Raw genomic sequence first — 17,068 nt, forward strand, 5'->3', positions numbered from 1 at the left:
CTGTGAGAAGACGAAAGACGGTGATGCAAGGGCAAAAGATGCCTCGTGTAACATTAGAAAACCAGCCGTACAGACAGGACTCCCAGCCACACCACACCATGTTACCTCTGGGCTACAGAAACAAACGTATCTACGAAGGGAGGAAAAATATCTTTATTGCACACACACACACAACAACAACAACAAAAACATATATATATATATATATATATATATATATATATATATATATATATATATATATATATATATATAGGCACAAACTGCATGGTGGTCTACTACAGTACAAATAACAGCAAAGGCACATTACAGGATAACACAATAGTACATTACGATTACAAAAACTACATGGGTGTGTGGGGGTGGTGCATGGTACTACAGAACGAAAACACTACATATATTTCTACCAGCACAAGGCATAGGTTTACAGAGAGTCTGGCATTACCTAAGACCTTAGGAATGTATGTTTTCTTATCTCTTTGTAATGATGTCCTTTCCTTCCTCTTTTTCTTAGTTTTTTTTTTTTCTTCTTTTTGTTCGCCCCCAAAATCATCATTTGAGCAGCACCTCGCTACATCACTACACTCGCTTTACATACGTTATCTACATCATACATGAACAATAGTCCTACGAGTGACACATGTGTGCCGCCCCCCTCCGCTACTGAAGCCAGCCCTACCCTAGCTATATAACGGGAGGGCTTCTGAGGGGAGGGGACGGACGAGTCACTCAAGAGTAAAACAAAATAACATCGTGGGTTACAGTATCACAGGGAACGCTTCTGTGTGTGTGTGTGTGTGTGTGTGTGTGTGTGTGTGTGTGTAAGGGGGGTGGGGGGTGCGTCGTCAGCCGGCACGGACCCTGGGCCGAGTGCCTGCATTCGCGACACAATCATGTCAACATTTAAGACCTCAATAAATAAACTGATATAAATACGGCCTACGACAAGGGGCCTCCTAAATAAATATCAACAACATAACATCATGTATAACAAGTTGCAAACAAACACAGCGCTATAGCAAAAATGAGTTTACCGCGAGTCTACTATCACTCAGGAGAAGTAGTAACTTAACAGAGAAGGTTTACGCGTAGACTACAATACTTTACGCACAGACTCCACTTCCCACACACACACAGACTGCTAACAACACTACACCTCAACAACAGGGGAGGGAGGATTCCAAGGGTAAACTCAAGGAATCCCACGTAGGTGCTTTATGATGATGCTATCACACAAATGGTATCCACGTACATTACACTATGATATGTTAAAGGGCATTTTGGTTAAAGAGATTCGATTCCTTATGTGAGTAATAGGTATCTCTCTTCTCTTTTTTTTTTTTTTTTAAGTCTCCTTCATAAGTAAGTGGTGGAGTTGGGTGGGTATCATGCCGTTTTTCGATCGCTATACGTTAAGGAAACTCTCTCTTTCCCTCATTTCTGTGAATTGGAAAGCTTTGTTTCTCTGTCCTCACACACTCGAGATCTTATGACTGTCCTCCAGCAAGTAACCTCGTCATGAAGCATCAGGCCTTCTATAATCTGTCCTACAGGCGGCCATCCATGGCCTTATAGTGGGGTCGTGGGGACAGATGCATGAGGTGGGTCACCCCCAACACCCATGGTATACCCCGGGCGACCCTACTCCAATAACACCCAATACATTCTACAATGAACAATTACCATGAGTACGGTCCTTCAACTCAGCTATGGATCCACTGCAAGTCCTGCAGCTTATTTAAAGAACATTCGCACGAAAATCCAACGACCAGATTTCGTATATTACTCACAGCTACGTGTGTAAAGTCCCACAACTCGCCAGTGTATGGGGACTGGCATCGGAGCTTTAAGACTGCATGGAAAGTCTGACAGCTTGGCTAAGGAGAGTCAGACTTCTGTATGTCTCTTTCTCCCCCCAGAGCGTTAAGTACCCGAGGGAATCATGATGAGAGTCACAGGGACTATGCGAGCCACAGGCATTAGTCGATAAAGTGGGCGACCTCGGGGCTTTAGGCACTCCCCAGTGGCAATCTCTGAATACGACGGTGAGGTCCTTTGAGCACAACGACCCTTGGCTGTGCTGTTGTGCCCAGGGATCGCACCGCCGTGGTCAAGGGCCGTTCTGTCGCGCTCACAGACCGCTGGACCGCTGAGCTCAGGGAAGAGACCTTCTGGTCGTGGTTAATAAAGACCGAACCTTCGTCGTGTTAGTCGTAAGGACACGTAGGGTATTACGCTCATGATTTTAGTGTTAACGTCGGCTTCCACCCAGACAGCAGAGAAGGCAGAGAGTTCGTTTAGTTTTCGTATGCTTGGTAATTACGAGCGGGAAAGTACAAATGAAAAATATAACTGTTAAAAAGTAATGTAAATGGAGCCTCTGGCGAATGACTGATCTATGAGTACTATACCTTGCATCGCGAAATGAGCTGGGTGTCCAGGATATTATGGAATAGGTTCGCGTCTGGATTTTCCAGACTATATGGGGTGGGTTTTACGTCTAGAGCTTCCAGGTTCTGGAGTGGGTGCCCCTTCATAATTTCCAGGCTAAGGAATGGGTGGCTCTTCTAAAATTCCCTGCCTATGGAATGGGTTATATCGGCCAGACAGAACTTCCAGACTATGGAATGGGTAAATCGGCCAGACAGAACTTTCAGACTATGGAATGGGTACCTGTCTTCCAGACCTTCCAGAGTAAGGGACGAAGTTAAAGCTGGCGGTCAGTTGTTCCTCCGTTGACCAACTGATATATCAAAAAAAAGGGACGTGTTTTTGTGTCGGACAACAGTTACCCTACTGGTCCACAATCTCAGAGAACATTGCACTTTAATGTCAATACGTCCAAGTGGGTGTTTTTTTTTCTCTCTCTGTCTATAATCACATGGAGTTTTCAATCGTATTCTCATGTCTTATTGAAATGGTATGCTTGAGGTGACAGTCTTTGACATACAGGACTGGGAACTGAAAGTGGCCAGCGAGGCTGCGACCGCGAATATCATTCACACCAGTTGTGCCACAGATGCCATCGCCACATGAGTATATTTTCTTTCAGGAATATTACCAGATAGTCGAGAGATATTCGAAGAGAAATATGCCTCCTCTTTTCTCGTCCTCATTACGGTATCTCTGCATCTCTTATTAGCATAGACAATGTGTTTACCCTTAATATCTTGGTTTCTCTGTCCTTTGAGGAAAGATCCACAGGTTTAAAGGGCCAATCAGGGACGTTGCGACTGGTTGAATGATGATGACCAGCTGGCCATTATAAAGTACTAGGATTACCATACTACCATAACACATCAATCATACCCGGGAATCATACCAAGGAACTTCATGCACCATAAACGTAGCATCGTACACTGACTCCTCCTCTTCCTCCTCCTCCTCCTCCTACTCTACAATAGAAAGCATTAATCAAAATGCAAAACTCTTCGCCGCAAAAGTGGGGAAGAAGAAGAAAATGAGAGAATCATATCAGCTGTAACTCTGCGAAGTGACAATCATTCTGCACACCGTTTATCAGCTTCGTACCCACGAAGATCTCACACACACACACACACACACACACACACACACACACACACACACACACTATGGACCCGCCACAGAGGTGGTCCTTCGACGATTGCTTCGCGACGTCCACATTCAGGGGAGGAAGAATGAAGCAGGCTCTCTCTACACAGCGTGGGATAATCAATGGTCCTCATTCCCTCGTTCGTCCGAGGAGGCTGGCTCCACAAACCACCGCGAGAGGGAGAGGGACGGAAGGAAGGAAGGGAATGGAAGGGAACAGTCTATCTTCGGAACATGTAGAGTTTGGCTTGCGGCACGGGCTGGCCGCACTTGCCGTGGTAGATGCGGGTGACGAGGCTGCGGCCCAGGCTGCGGGAGCGGCAGTTCTCCATCTGGAGGAAGCAGTCGTTGCTGTAGGTCTTGCCGTCCGTGCCGCACACGGGGTCGAACATCGGCGGGCAGATTCTCCGGCAGGTGAAGAAGTTGAAGCCTGAGAGACACTGGTCCATGGGCACTTCGTAAACATGTCTCCTGCAGAAGAGACAGGGGTAGGGGGTTGTCAGGTGAGGTGGGTCTTAGGAACAACACCTTCCCACTTTCAGGATTCCTTAAACCTAGGACAAGGTGGTGGTGAAGGATACTTGCTTGTACCTTGGGATGTTGCATGCAGTCCTCTCCTGCAGGAGGTTGTAGGGTTCCTCTGTCTCCAGCAAAGCAGACAGGTTTGGCCTAATGCTTAAGTGATGGAAATGTTAAGTCTGGAAGCGACTGCAACACAAGTGAAGGTGGACTAGCACAGCAAATAGTACAGATGTGGGACTCGAGGATCGTATATGGTATAACGCACCTAATGCTGCTGGAGCTGGAAGCATAAGGCTTCGTAAAAAAGAAAGAAGATCTCAACCTTAGTCTGCCAGTACGGGTAGATGACCGTAAGGAAGGAAAGAGGAGACAAAGGAGGAGGAGGAGGAGGAGGAGATGACAGACCCATTTAGACAGTACACAATGGTGTTGATATCATCTAATCCTACATATAAGTCTATTGATTTATGAGCAATATACAGTGACAACCATAGTAAAACATGCACGCCTCAATGATGGCAAAGTACTGACAACACGTTACAAGGAAACAGACTGGGGGGATCTGGGATTCTTATGGTGACCAAGGAGACAAGGAGACAAGATTCTACTAGTACATGTGCAGGAAAATTTCTATACCACCATGTCAGTGTGCACATTAGGATGAGAGGGACTCACACACCATCATTCCTGGACCAATACTTCCACACACACACACTAGCATGGATGTTGCGGCCACCACACATACACGATGCACAAACTGTAAAAAAAAAATATATGGTCATGAAAGGCACATACTTGATTATATGGTAAAACCAGGAAGTTGTAAACGAGCGGAGATAAAGACACGACCTGAAGAGGAGGTGCTATTGCGGAAATTAAACAAGAACTCAACAATCGCTACGGCAACTTTAATTTGGAGGGGGGAGACACGGAGTCCGGTAGCCAGGAGCCAAAGCACTGTGGTGAAGATGATGCAACATCTGCAAATGAAAGAGGCAGCAACATGGGTAGGCACGTCTAGCCTCAATACAGAGAGAGAGAGAGAGAGAGAGAGAGAGAGAGAGAGAGAGAGAGAGAGAGAGAGAGAGAGAGAGAGAGAGAGAGAGAGAGGAGATATGAACATCCTAGGTTAAGGCAGGAGAGTCATAAAGAGGAACTTTTCGCTCTACAGGGGTCCGTGAATTCTCTATTTCTGATTATGGAGGAAACCCGTAGCTACATGAGCACTGCAGAAGGGGTCCTAGCATATATATATATATATATATATATATATATATATATATATATATATATATATATATATATATATATATATCATAAGTAACACTAAATTATTATCATTACAGTAACTCAGGACAGGTTCACAGATACGCTCACAGCACATATAGACAGGACCGGAATAATGTTCACAGCACACACTACACCTACGTACATACGAGGATGCGCCAGCACTAGTCTGGTCGTCCCACTGGAGAAGAACTTCGATAAGTGCCACAGAGGGAGCGCAACGACGATCGTATATGAAACAGAGAAAGTGAGTTACTGGTGGAGGAGAGTGGCGTTCGTCTGTCCACGACAGATGAGAGGTGGGAAGGAAGGGGGGAAAAAAAAAGAAGTAATTTTCTTCTAAGTTTCTCACCCGATCAGGAAACATGGATAACGTCCAGTACTTCGAAATTAGCGAGAGGAGATCAACGAAGTATGGAACAAATTAAAAAAAAAATCTTAAGCTTTCCTTCTACAGTAACCGCGGGAAGATAACAAGTTGAATAAGGAAATTATGACAGCAGACGGTAATAAAAAAAAAAACGTAAGGAGAAATTGCATGACAGAAAGGAAGGTCTAAGAGATGGGGGGGCCCCCCAACGAGCGTAGGCCTCCCCCTCCGTATTGTCCAAATCTCCTCTCTCTCTCATACCCACTCACCCGCAGTTCTTGGCCTTCATTTCGCAGACGTTGTGGTACATCTTGTTGTCGGAGGCGCAGACGGCGACGTGGTCATCCTCGCAGCGAGTGAAGCAGTGCTTTGTGGCCTCGCAGTGGTGGAGCGCCACCGGCACGACCCTGTGGCGAGGGAGGGAAGGTGTCGTCAGCCTCTGTCATAGCGCTAGCCAGCGGGGGAAAGGAAGGGAAGGGAAGGGAGGGGAGGGGAGGGGAAGGCTGGTCCTGGGGGAGGGAGGGAGGGAGGAAGGGGATGAAGCTACTGCACCTAGCCTCGCCCCTGTGAAACACCCGTCACCTGTGATCCCTCGTTTTCGAGTTGCAGTTCGACACCACACCCGAGTCAAGCCCGTCCAAGCTCATACAGCCCGCTGCAAGAACAACCCCACCATCCCAGCCACTGACTCTGTAACACCCCACTTCTTTGGCCGGACTCGAACCCTAGCTCTGATAAGTTCAGGGGCCGAGTCACAACCGGCCATCTTCACTATGTCCTCATCTTTGTCAAACTACATCTTCACAGCACACTCATCTTTACTAGCTTACATCTTCACTTCACTGACATTATAATTATAATCATACTTATCACAATTATCATTATCATCATTATCATTATTACTATTATCATCATCATCATCATCACTATTATCATTATCATCACTATTAATATCATTACTATTATCATCATCATTATCTCCCAGGATATTCATATGACCCCATCGGCCACTTACTTCTGTCCGTAGGTTCTCCTCTTCATGTCGCAGTAGGATTTGTAGGCGTTGCCATCGGAGCCACACATTGGGTACTTGCTCTCCTCCTCCTCCTTGGAACACTCCTTGGGGAGCTCCTCCGTCTGGCTGTGGTTGAAGCACCGGCCGTGGTGGGCCAAGTCCACACCCTTCCTGTGGTGAGATGGATGGGGAGAGATACAGTGGTCATCCGTGTCTCGATGAAGATGCGATGGGAGGATGCATCTCCTTCCCTCCCTCTCTACTGGATTTCTCGCCCTGACTTGTCCTTCTCGTCGGTTCTGGACCGTCACTTTAAGACTGGCTCCATCACCTGTGCAGTTTCGCTCCTAATGGGTCCATCACGTGCCATGCTTAAGTGTTACCGGACTGCAGTCGAGAGGTCACCTTCGACGAGTCTGTTCATCATCGTCTGCTGACGGAAAGGAGTAACGCTGTCGTCTAAGGGGCCCTCTCGCTTCAGAGGAGCACACCTTACCCCTGCTCCAACGTGGAGCGCAGCCTCGAAGTTGCTAGTTTCTCCTATACTACTCCTAGTTCCTCACTGCGGCGCCTCATATATCTTCCCCTGAGGTACATCATTCTTATCCTCATAATGGGTCTCTTACTCACAGTAATGCCTTATATCATTTCCTACATTCTTAATAATCCTTAATATTACGTTGCTTTATGTAAAATAGCCTTTCATACTGTTCCTCACACTGGTCTCTTCTACACTTACATCCTCATATCGAATTTCGCATTCATCCTGCTTGCTTTCCTCATACTAATTAATGCCTCAGTAATCCTAACCGATTCTCATTCCCTCCTTCATTCTTCACTGCACAAGCCCCCGTCTCTAGCGCACACCTCAGCACCATACTCGCAGGTACGCGCGCCATCATGCTGGAGGGGGTTGGTAAAGCGGGAGGGAGGGAGGGACTCACAAGCAAGTGGCGTAGTGGAGGAGGCAGAAGTTAGCGTAGGTGGAGCCGTCGGTGCCGCAGACGGGGTCGTTGACGTTGGGGGGACACCGCATCTTGGCGCAGGAGAGGCTCTTCTTGCGGCACTTCTCGAGGCTGACCTTGTACACGGCCCCGGCCCCGCGTGATCTGTGGAGAGGAGAGTGTATTAGGAAGTTGTCATCCCATCCCTGCTCAGTCTGGAGAGTGTGTCCACAGTACGTGGTGGTGGTGCTGCTGTCGGGGTGTTAGTTAAGGGGTGTCCAATAATGACTTCCAAAACAAGTCAAGACTTTGAGCTTTCTGGGTCGAGTGGATGTACTCAGAAAGTTTGAGCTATCTGTTTTGGAATGTATACTCATAATAAAGAGCGAGTTCTCTGTTTTAAATGTATACTCATAGTACTTGTAATGAAGTTTATGTCTTGGATGTACACTCACAAAGTTTGAGCTATCTGTTTGGAATGTATACTCTTAATACTCATAAAGTATGAGCTATCTGTTTTGAATAAATACTCATACGGATTCTGGTCTTAAGTGTCCCTCATTAATGTGAGGACGTATTCTTGGATTATACATGAGGAGAAAAACTCATAGAGCAATCATGGGTCTGGAAGCTCTCTTTTCCTCTTACGCGTTATGAGACGAGAGAGAAAAAAAGTGAACCTTGAGATGAAGATGTTTTTTTGACTATCGACTACCACACTTTGGATTGGAACCACTTCTTTATACAGCAAGTAGCTCAAATTGTCTCCCGTCGATCCCAAGTAACAGGCGGACATGCTTAGGGAGAGGAATGTCCCCCAGGGATTATGTGAATCCCTTCCCGACCCTCTCGAATTTGAAAGCCACAATCCAGTGCATTATTGCAAGCGCGTCTGCCAGACACCGGTGCGACGCGCTCACGCATCGCCTTCAAGAACGACGAAAAAACGAATGCTCTCAACATTCACTCCAACGAAGCAATTTAAGATTCGTAGTGTTTTCCACGAACGAAAAAAAGATTTAAAAAAAAAAAACATTCTTCAAGGGGAGCTTCACTCTTCTTTCACATCCCATAGCTCGAAAATTAAGAACTTCTAAACCCATGATCATATATTATATATATATATATATATATATATATATATATATATATATATATATATATATATATATATCGCTACCTCGCAAACGCGGGAGACAGCGACAAAGTATAAAAAAAAAAAAAAAAAAATATATATATATATATATATATATATGTATATATCTTTCATTCATATTCGCCATTTCCCGCGTTAGCGAGGTAGCGTGAAGGACAGAGGACAGATCGTCAGAGGGAATATCCTCACTTGGTCCTTTTTCTATTGACCCCGAGAATACATCCTGATATTTTTGAAAGAGGCTCACGAACAACTCTGCATGACAATGATAATAATGACCACCAGGCATCACTGAGGGCTCCAGCCTTGACCAATACGTCAATCCACTGCCATGTGGACGCAATTCACACCAGGATGACTGAGGAGGTAGAGAGGAGAGGAGGAGAAAGAAAGCCAAGAGGCTGAGGAGGCAGAGATGGGCAAAGAAAGCCAAGACTTTATAAGACGGAACAACATGGCCAAGTCACATGGGGGAGAGCAGGACACGAGCCGGGTGTGGAGGACTCACCCACAAGTGAGGCGTCGCATGTCACAATCGTTGTCGTACAGGTTGCCATCGGAGCCGCAGACGGGGTTCGGCTTCTCCCCAACGCAGGTCACCGGGCAGCCTCCCGTGGTCCTCTCCTGGGCACGGCACTCGCCCATCGGCAGCTGGTAGATGTGTCGCCTGCCGGACATAAAAGACACAAATGCGCCGGGTTAGGGGATCTGTGAGACACCCCTTCTGCTGTGGTTACTGTCATCACTACATGGTCTACTGGTCCGGTGAACGATAGATGGCACTGCTCCTAGATGAAGTTGCTGAAAATCACTAGTGATCACCACAGGATCAGTGACAATGAGAATGAACTGGATTCTTTAAGGAAGGGGGGAAGAAAATGACATGGTTAGAATATTCTGGCTGAATGCTCTCGTCTCGAGCGACCTGACTCGAACACTCTGAGCAAATTGCAAGATGTATTCCTCTTCCTCTGGCCCTGTACACAAGTATGGTGTCATGATGAAGGAGGACATGTCATGAGCGACGAGTGATCATCCAATAATGAATGGGTGCGAGACTAAATCTACTTCCTCACTAGCCACTTGCTCTCTGCCTGATTATATTTCCCTGTTTCTCCCTTACCTGGCTGTCTGTGTGTCTGTCTCTCTTACGCTCCCAATTTCCCTCTTCATCTCTCTCTGAAATCTACCTATCTTTCTGCAAGTCTCTTTCCCTCTCCCCCCTCTCTCTCTCCTATATATATATATATATATATATATATATATATATATATATATATATATATATATATATATATATATATTTATATATATAAAATCAGCCCGTCCCCGACCCTACCAGCCAACTCACCCGCAGTTCCGTATCTTCATCTGACACTTGTTGTTGTAGATGCGGCCGTCGGAGGCGCACACGGCCTTGAAGGAGTAGAAGCACACGTCCTGGCAGTGCTTGGTGGTCTGGCAGTGCTTGTACGAGATCTTCACCACCTTCTGCCTGCAGGAGGAACGCGGATAATGATAATATTGACGTACTGGTGGGAAATGTTGGTGTATATCTATCTATCTATCTATCTATCTATCTATCTATCTATATATATATATATATATATATATATATATATATATATATATATATATATATATATATATATATATATTATCCCTGGGGATAGGGGAGAAAGAATACTTCCCACGTATTCCCTGCGTGTCGTAGAAGGCGACTAAAAGGGGAGGGAGCGGGTGGCTGGAAATCCTCCCCTCTCGTTTTTTTTTTTTTTTTTTTTTTTTTTTTTTTTTCCAAAAGAAGGAACAGAGAAGGGGGCCAGGTGAGGATATTCCCTCTAAGGCCCAGTCCTCTGTTCTTAACGCTACCTCGCTAATGCGGGAAATGGCGAATGGTATGAAAAAAAAAAAATATATATATATATATATTCACATCTGCGTCATCGATGCAACGTCAAGAACAGAGGACTGAGCCTTAAAGGGAATAGCCTCACTTGTCCCCCTTCTCTGTTCCTTCTTTTGGAAAATCAAAAATGGGAGGGGAGGATTTCTAGCCCCCCTCCCTCCCCTTTCAGTCGCCTTCTACGACACGCTGGGAATTCGTGGAAAAGGCAAGTCATCTACCATCTCAAGAATTCTCGGTTTTTTTCTTCTTTCTTCTTTCTTATCTTCTTTACATCTAGCCGTTTCCGACGCTTCAATCAAGGATAAGGACTCTTAGTTCGTGATGGGAACCTTGGTCATGAGAAGCCCAAGTCACACGCAAGAGTGGACGGGTGTGGGAGGTTCTGTGGTGAGGGAAGGAGAGATGGGTTCTGAGTCACTGTATCCCTAACCACCCCCATCACCACCACTCTCGCTCTCACGACTCGCTCAGCCAAGGACATGGCCGTGTACGCCTACGACATGATTGTAAACTAATAAAAATTGCAACAGGACGTGACCAATCAAGTATCGAAAGCCCTAGTAAAAACCTTCAATTTCTTCTTCTCCAACCCTGGAGCGGAGCGTACCTTGTGGTACGATGGCGTCTCTCCTTGTACCCGACACCCCAACATATGGCCAGGCTACTCAACCCACTGATCGGCAGCCTCCGGGGAGTTCGTACGACCACTTTTCCCCTCCTTCGAGAACGACCACCATCACACACACATCCAACGCGTAACGTCGCCGTTAATCCCACAATTCTTTATGATGAGGTCAGGCGTGCTAATCATGAGGGGAAAATAATCTCGGTAAATGTATGTCATCACGAGAGATGCCGAAGTAAAAAAAAAAAAAAAAGAGAGAAAAAAAAATCAGGTGACAACAAGGAAAATTGCCGGTTCGGACGCGCGGGAAGGTTGGCTCGCTTGCCAGATGAAGGACGCTGGCAGATAACTTCCCACGGTGTGGCCAGGGAGCTGGTGGTAACAGAGTGGTTTTTCGCTTCCCTCACGTCCCTGATATATGAAGTGTCATCACTGATCCAGATCGCCATTAATATCACTGACTTACGGGTATCCATCAACACCGGCCGGAGAATAACTGGACCAGGTTCAAAGCCAGAGGTACGATGAACTTTAAATGCCACAGATACGGTAATGATCGGCATTTTACCCCTCCGCTTCTACTACAGTTTGTGTAGATATATCTAATACATCTAACGAGACAGATCTATGAGAGTATAATCACAGTTCTCTAACATGAAATCTGAATCCATTTCTGTTAATTCTGATAATGTCGCATCGTAGCTTATACAAAAACCTAAATCCATTTTGGCTGTTGCCAACCACCAATTATTTCCCCCCCCCTTTACACCGTCGGTTGCCAGATATAGAAATGACCTAACTTACCACACGTCGAGGAAGCATAAGCTAAGCCAAAGTGAAAAGAAATGCAATCAAATTTGAATTCGAAATCTGTCGCCATCACTTGGGTAAATTATTTTTTTCTCTAAAAGCCTGCGTGGTCAACAGTCACTACCTAACTTTACTAGCGTTCAAAGGGCGTACATGATCGTACCCGGGCAGTTGTTATTGTACAGATGCGTCAACCTGTTCAAGGAATGATGGTACACTATTGTACAGTGGCTTTTCCTTACCCACCACCTGAGCATAACAGACTTCAAAAAAAAAAAAAAATAATTTGCTACTTCGAGGTGTTACGTCACCAATCCCGTATCTGCTCGGTCGAGTTATCGTACTTGGAGGAGATGTTATCGTGCAGCAGTTATCGTCTTCAGAGTTGAGTGGTGTGTGAAGTCATCGTAGTCTCGAATTCTAGACAAGAAAATAATAAACTCAAGGATTAAAGTCATCATAAATTCCGGGTAAATGGCATCGTCCTCGGGGGGTCAAGTCATCGCTCGAGACGTTTGGGTAAAAGTCATCCGTCACCCCCTGGAGGAGGATTAAGTCATCGCACTGACTGGTGGGTGGGTGGTGGAGGAGGTCATCGTCCTGGAGTCGTGAGTGAGCGTTGGCCAAGTTCCCAGGGCACGTCCTCGCCCCGGCGGCGCCCGTGTCTCCTCCTGCCTTCGCCATCCATCTTCCTCACTGTCCATTCCCCCCATCACCGTCTGTCTGTCCCTTCCGTCGCCGTCTCTCTCCTGCCCACTTCCGTCTCCATCTTCCCCTTTCCAGCACCGTCTGCCCCTTTCATCACCGTCTACCCCTTCCACCACCGTCTACCCCTTCCACCACCGTCTACCCCTTCCACCACCATCTATCCCTTCCACTACCGTCAACCCCTTCCACCACCGTCTACCCAGCTCTTCTGATAATCTTTCCTTCGAAGCTCCGACTCTTACACTCGTCCCTGCGTTCTTTCCCTCCTGTTTTCATCTGTTCCTTTATCACCTCATCACTCGCTCCTCTCATCCGTCTCCCGGGGTCAACATCCCTCCCTCTACAGTCTCAGGAACCCCCCGTCTTTCGTTCTCCTTCCCTCCCTCCCTCTTATCGCTCTGTATACCCTCACGTTCTGATGGTCTTTCCCAGCCTCCGTGAGCGGCCTTCCCCCGCGCGCCGTCCACCACCAGCCTCCCCCGCCGCCAAGTCTCGTGATGCGGAGGTTAATGGCTCTCGCCGGGGTTGGTTCACCTCGTCGCCACTAGTGTCGCTCTGGTCTGCCCTCCAGCTCTGCTCTGGCTCACAGACACCGCCATGGTTAGAAAGAAGTAAAAAGAAAATTGCTGTATTATTCTTTAGGATCAGTTTGTTGATCTGTTGCGTATGCAGAGAAATCTATCTATCTATCTATCTCTCTATCTATATATCTATCTATCTCTCTATCTACCTATATATATATATATATATATATATATATATATATATATATATATATATACATATATATATATATATATATATATATATATATATATATATATATATATATATATATATATATATATTATATATATAAAGTGGTGCTCGGAGCGCGATAGAGTGAATTGGACAGAGGTGGTATATTGGGAGCGACGTGCTGTCAGTGGGCTGATCCAGGGCATATCACTTGGTCAGGAGAAACCATGAAGATGTCTATAGGGCCTGGTTGTGGAGAGAAGGCTTTGGTTTCAGCTGAGAGAGTGGATGGGAGGAAATGATACCATCTCTTCGTGTGTTCCTAGCGCTACCTCTCGTTAGTGTGTACCTAGCGCTACCTCTCTAACGCGAGAAGCAGCGAACGAGTGCGATATACACATATCACATTAACGTGGAGACTGGTTCCACTGGTGGACTAATGGAATTACCAAGCCAAAAAATCTGTAAGGAATAACATGTTAAAATCAAAACACTCACCAATGTCTGGCTAAACATTCACCACAAAGTTTTTAAATGAAAAAAAAAAAAAAAAAGAATAAGGACAAGAGCAAAACTTAAAGTCGAGAAAAGTCTCAGCAGACGCGTCCACCAGGACCGACCCACCTGACGTCCACCAGGACTGACCCACCTGACGTCCACCAGGACCGACCCACCTGACGTCCACCAGGACCAACCCACCTGACGTCCACCAGGACCGACCCATCTGACGTCCACCAGGACCGACCCACCTGACGTCCACCAGGACCGACCCACCTGACGTCCACCAGGACCGTCCCACCTGACGTCCACCAGGACCGACCCACCTGACGTCCACCAGGACCGACCCACCTGACGTCCACCAGGACCGACCCATCTGACGTCCACCAGGACCGACCCACCTGACGTCCACCAGGACCAACCCACCTGACGTCCACCAGGACCGACCCATCTGACGTCCACCAGGACCGACCCACCTGACGTCCACCAGGACCGACCCACCTGACGTCCACCAGGACCGTCCCACCTGACGTCCACCAGGACCGACCCACCTGACGTCCACCAGGACCAACCCACCTGACGTCCACCAGGACCGACCCATCTGACGTCCACCAGGACCGTCCCACCTGACGTCCACCAGGACCGACCCACCTGACGTCCACCAGGACCGACCCACCTGACGTCCACCAGGACCGACCCACCTGCATGTCCTGTACTTCAAGTCACAGGTGGAGTTGTACACGTTGCCGTCGGAGCCGCAGATGGGGCCGTCCATAGCCTGGCCAGAGCAGTCGGAGGGGCAGTCCTCAGCCGTGGCGTTGGCCTCGTTCAGGCACACCCCGTAGTGGGCGAACGTCACCCCAGACCTGCCGGCAACACAAAACCCGCGGGGGGTTGGTTAAATGTGCAGTGAGGAAGATACGTGGGGAGAGGAAAGGAGAGACTTGATACTGAGGTGAAAGCCACCATACCTGCTGGAGTGCTAGCCCGACTCCAACAGGCTGGTAGATAAACAAGGTAGAGACACATTCAGACTTACAAAATATACATGTAAAGTATATATATAATCAGGTGGGCAGAAACTTGGATTAAGAGGGGGAGAAATCTGCGCAAGTCGATATAGATAGACAGGTAGGCAGGAGGGCAAAGGTCCTACTACCAGCTCACCTTCAGGAGAGCAAAGACATTCATGGGGTCAGTAGGACCTCGTCGCTATACAGTAAGTGGGTTCTTGATTCGACCTACGGTACGTGGCCCACGGTGATGGTGACCCGTGTGATAAGTCTTGCCCTGTAGTCCATAAACTATCGTCGCCATATTGTTGGAAAGCCAACGCGACCAGCATATCAAACGAAAGCTTTTTGCGTCATCTGTTCGACAACCAACACGAATAAGAACTCGTACGAGCTTGGTGGGAGAGATTCCTGTATTTCAGACGCGCCAAGATAAACTTAAAATTCCTTAAAATCCTCCAGCCAATCTGTAAAGAGATCATCCAATTTTTTTCTCTCTCTTTTTCCCGGCCAGTCGGAGATTAAGGAGTTTGAAAAGAAAAAAGAAAAAGAAATGATCTCACGAGGGTTTCGTCTCGTTAGCCAGCCGGGTGTAAAATGTATACACAAGCATGTGGTGAGGTCAGAGCACGAACTGACATTCCTCAGTCATGACTTCATGCTGCTGCACACACACACACACACACACACACACACACACACACACACACACACACACACACACTTGAACCACTGCGCTAGTGGCTCACCACACAAGGATGGCAGGCCAGCTCGTCCACTGCCCCCCTTCGTCAGGCTGTTCACAACACCTGACTGAAGAAGAGGAGTGGAGGAGGAGCAGATCAGGACCTACGCAGGGTTCTGTAATTTCCACCGTCTCTTTTCACCAGGGGGTCAGCTGGGTGGCACTGCCTGCTTCTCGCTTGGAGCTAGACGAGACGAGAAACTCGCTCGGAGCGAGACTGCAAGAGATCGAGCTAAGCCTTTGGCACAGACGTACAATCGAGACCAGTTGCAGAGACTCGGGGAAAGGTGAACGAGAGAGAGAGTCACTGAAACGAGAAAATGGCTCGCCCAGAACGATGTCGAGAACTGTACGATGCGAACACCAGAACTATAACTTAAGAACAGGAGAAGAAGAGAGTCAGCACAGAAAAGACAGAACAAAAGAACTAAACAGGTACCAGGAAGGATGCAACCAGACACACACACACACACACACACACACACACACACACACACACACACACACACACAGATGTAATCGCAGTAACCAGACCACACAGATATTAACGTCGTCAAAAGTAATCAACGTAATGTGAGGGAGTCTGTGTATGTGACTCACAACAACGGAACTGGGGACTGAATCTCCACTGCGTTAGCGCGAGTAGCAAGAGCTACCGGTGATGAGAGAGAGAGAGAGAGAGAGAGAGAGAGAGAGAGAGAGAGAGAGAGAGAGAGAGAGAGAGAGAGAGAGCAGGGACCACTGATCCTCGAGCCAAAATCAGGCCGGGAAGCCCACCACCCGCACCTGGTAGGCACACCACGCACCGCTGCCCCATAACGAGGAGGACCTTCACACGACCAAGGCTAAGACTGCGAGGTGGTCGCGCGCTGAGTCCATCTCTCTCTCTCTCTCTCTCTCTCTCTCTCTCTCTCTCTCTCTCTCTCTCTCTCTCTCTCTCTCTCTCTGTCCTTTGTATTTCTTCCTTTGTCTGTTCCATCTTTTTTTTTTCGGTTGTCTGTTTATCTACCTGCCTGCACGTCTGTCCTTCCCCTCTGCGTGTGTCCCTCTTTTGTTCTAGCTTTTTCCTCCTCCCGCCTGCTTCGCAGACCCAGGACTAGTACCCCAGCCCAGCCAGCCCTAGCCAGCCCTAGCCAGGAGGCGGGTGTGCAGCTA

General features: G+C 47.4%; 1 protein-coding gene across 1 annotated transcript in view; it reads right to left on the reverse strand.

Annotated features, from left to right (window-relative positions):
* Window positions 1-452: 452 nt before the first annotated feature.
* LOC139749826 (serine protease inhibitor dipetalogastin-like) overlaps window positions 453-17,068 on the reverse strand; it is a 98,630-nt gene continuing 82,014 nt past the window's right edge. Inside the window, exons 4-10 of the mRNA XM_071664123.1 lie at window positions 14,857-15,021; window positions 10,219-10,362; window positions 9,376-9,534; window positions 7,712-7,876; window positions 6,768-6,938; window positions 6,022-6,159; window positions 453-4,044 (exon numbers count right to left, since the gene is read on the reverse strand). Coding sequence (XP_071520224.1) covers window positions 3,795-4,044; window positions 6,022-6,159; window positions 6,768-6,938; window positions 7,712-7,876; window positions 9,376-9,534; window positions 10,219-10,362; window positions 14,857-15,021 — 1,192 coding nt within the window. The 3' untranslated portion in view covers window positions 453-3,794. The remainder of the gene's footprint in view (window positions 4,045-6,021; window positions 6,160-6,767; window positions 6,939-7,711; window positions 7,877-9,375; window positions 9,535-10,218; window positions 10,363-14,856; window positions 15,022-17,068) is intronic.

Source organism: Panulirus ornatus, chromosome 8, assembly GCF_036320965.1.
Source record: "Panulirus ornatus isolate Po-2019 chromosome 8, ASM3632096v1, whole genome shotgun sequence".
NCBI lineage: Eukaryota > Metazoa > Arthropoda > Malacostraca > Decapoda > Palinuridae > Panulirus > Panulirus ornatus.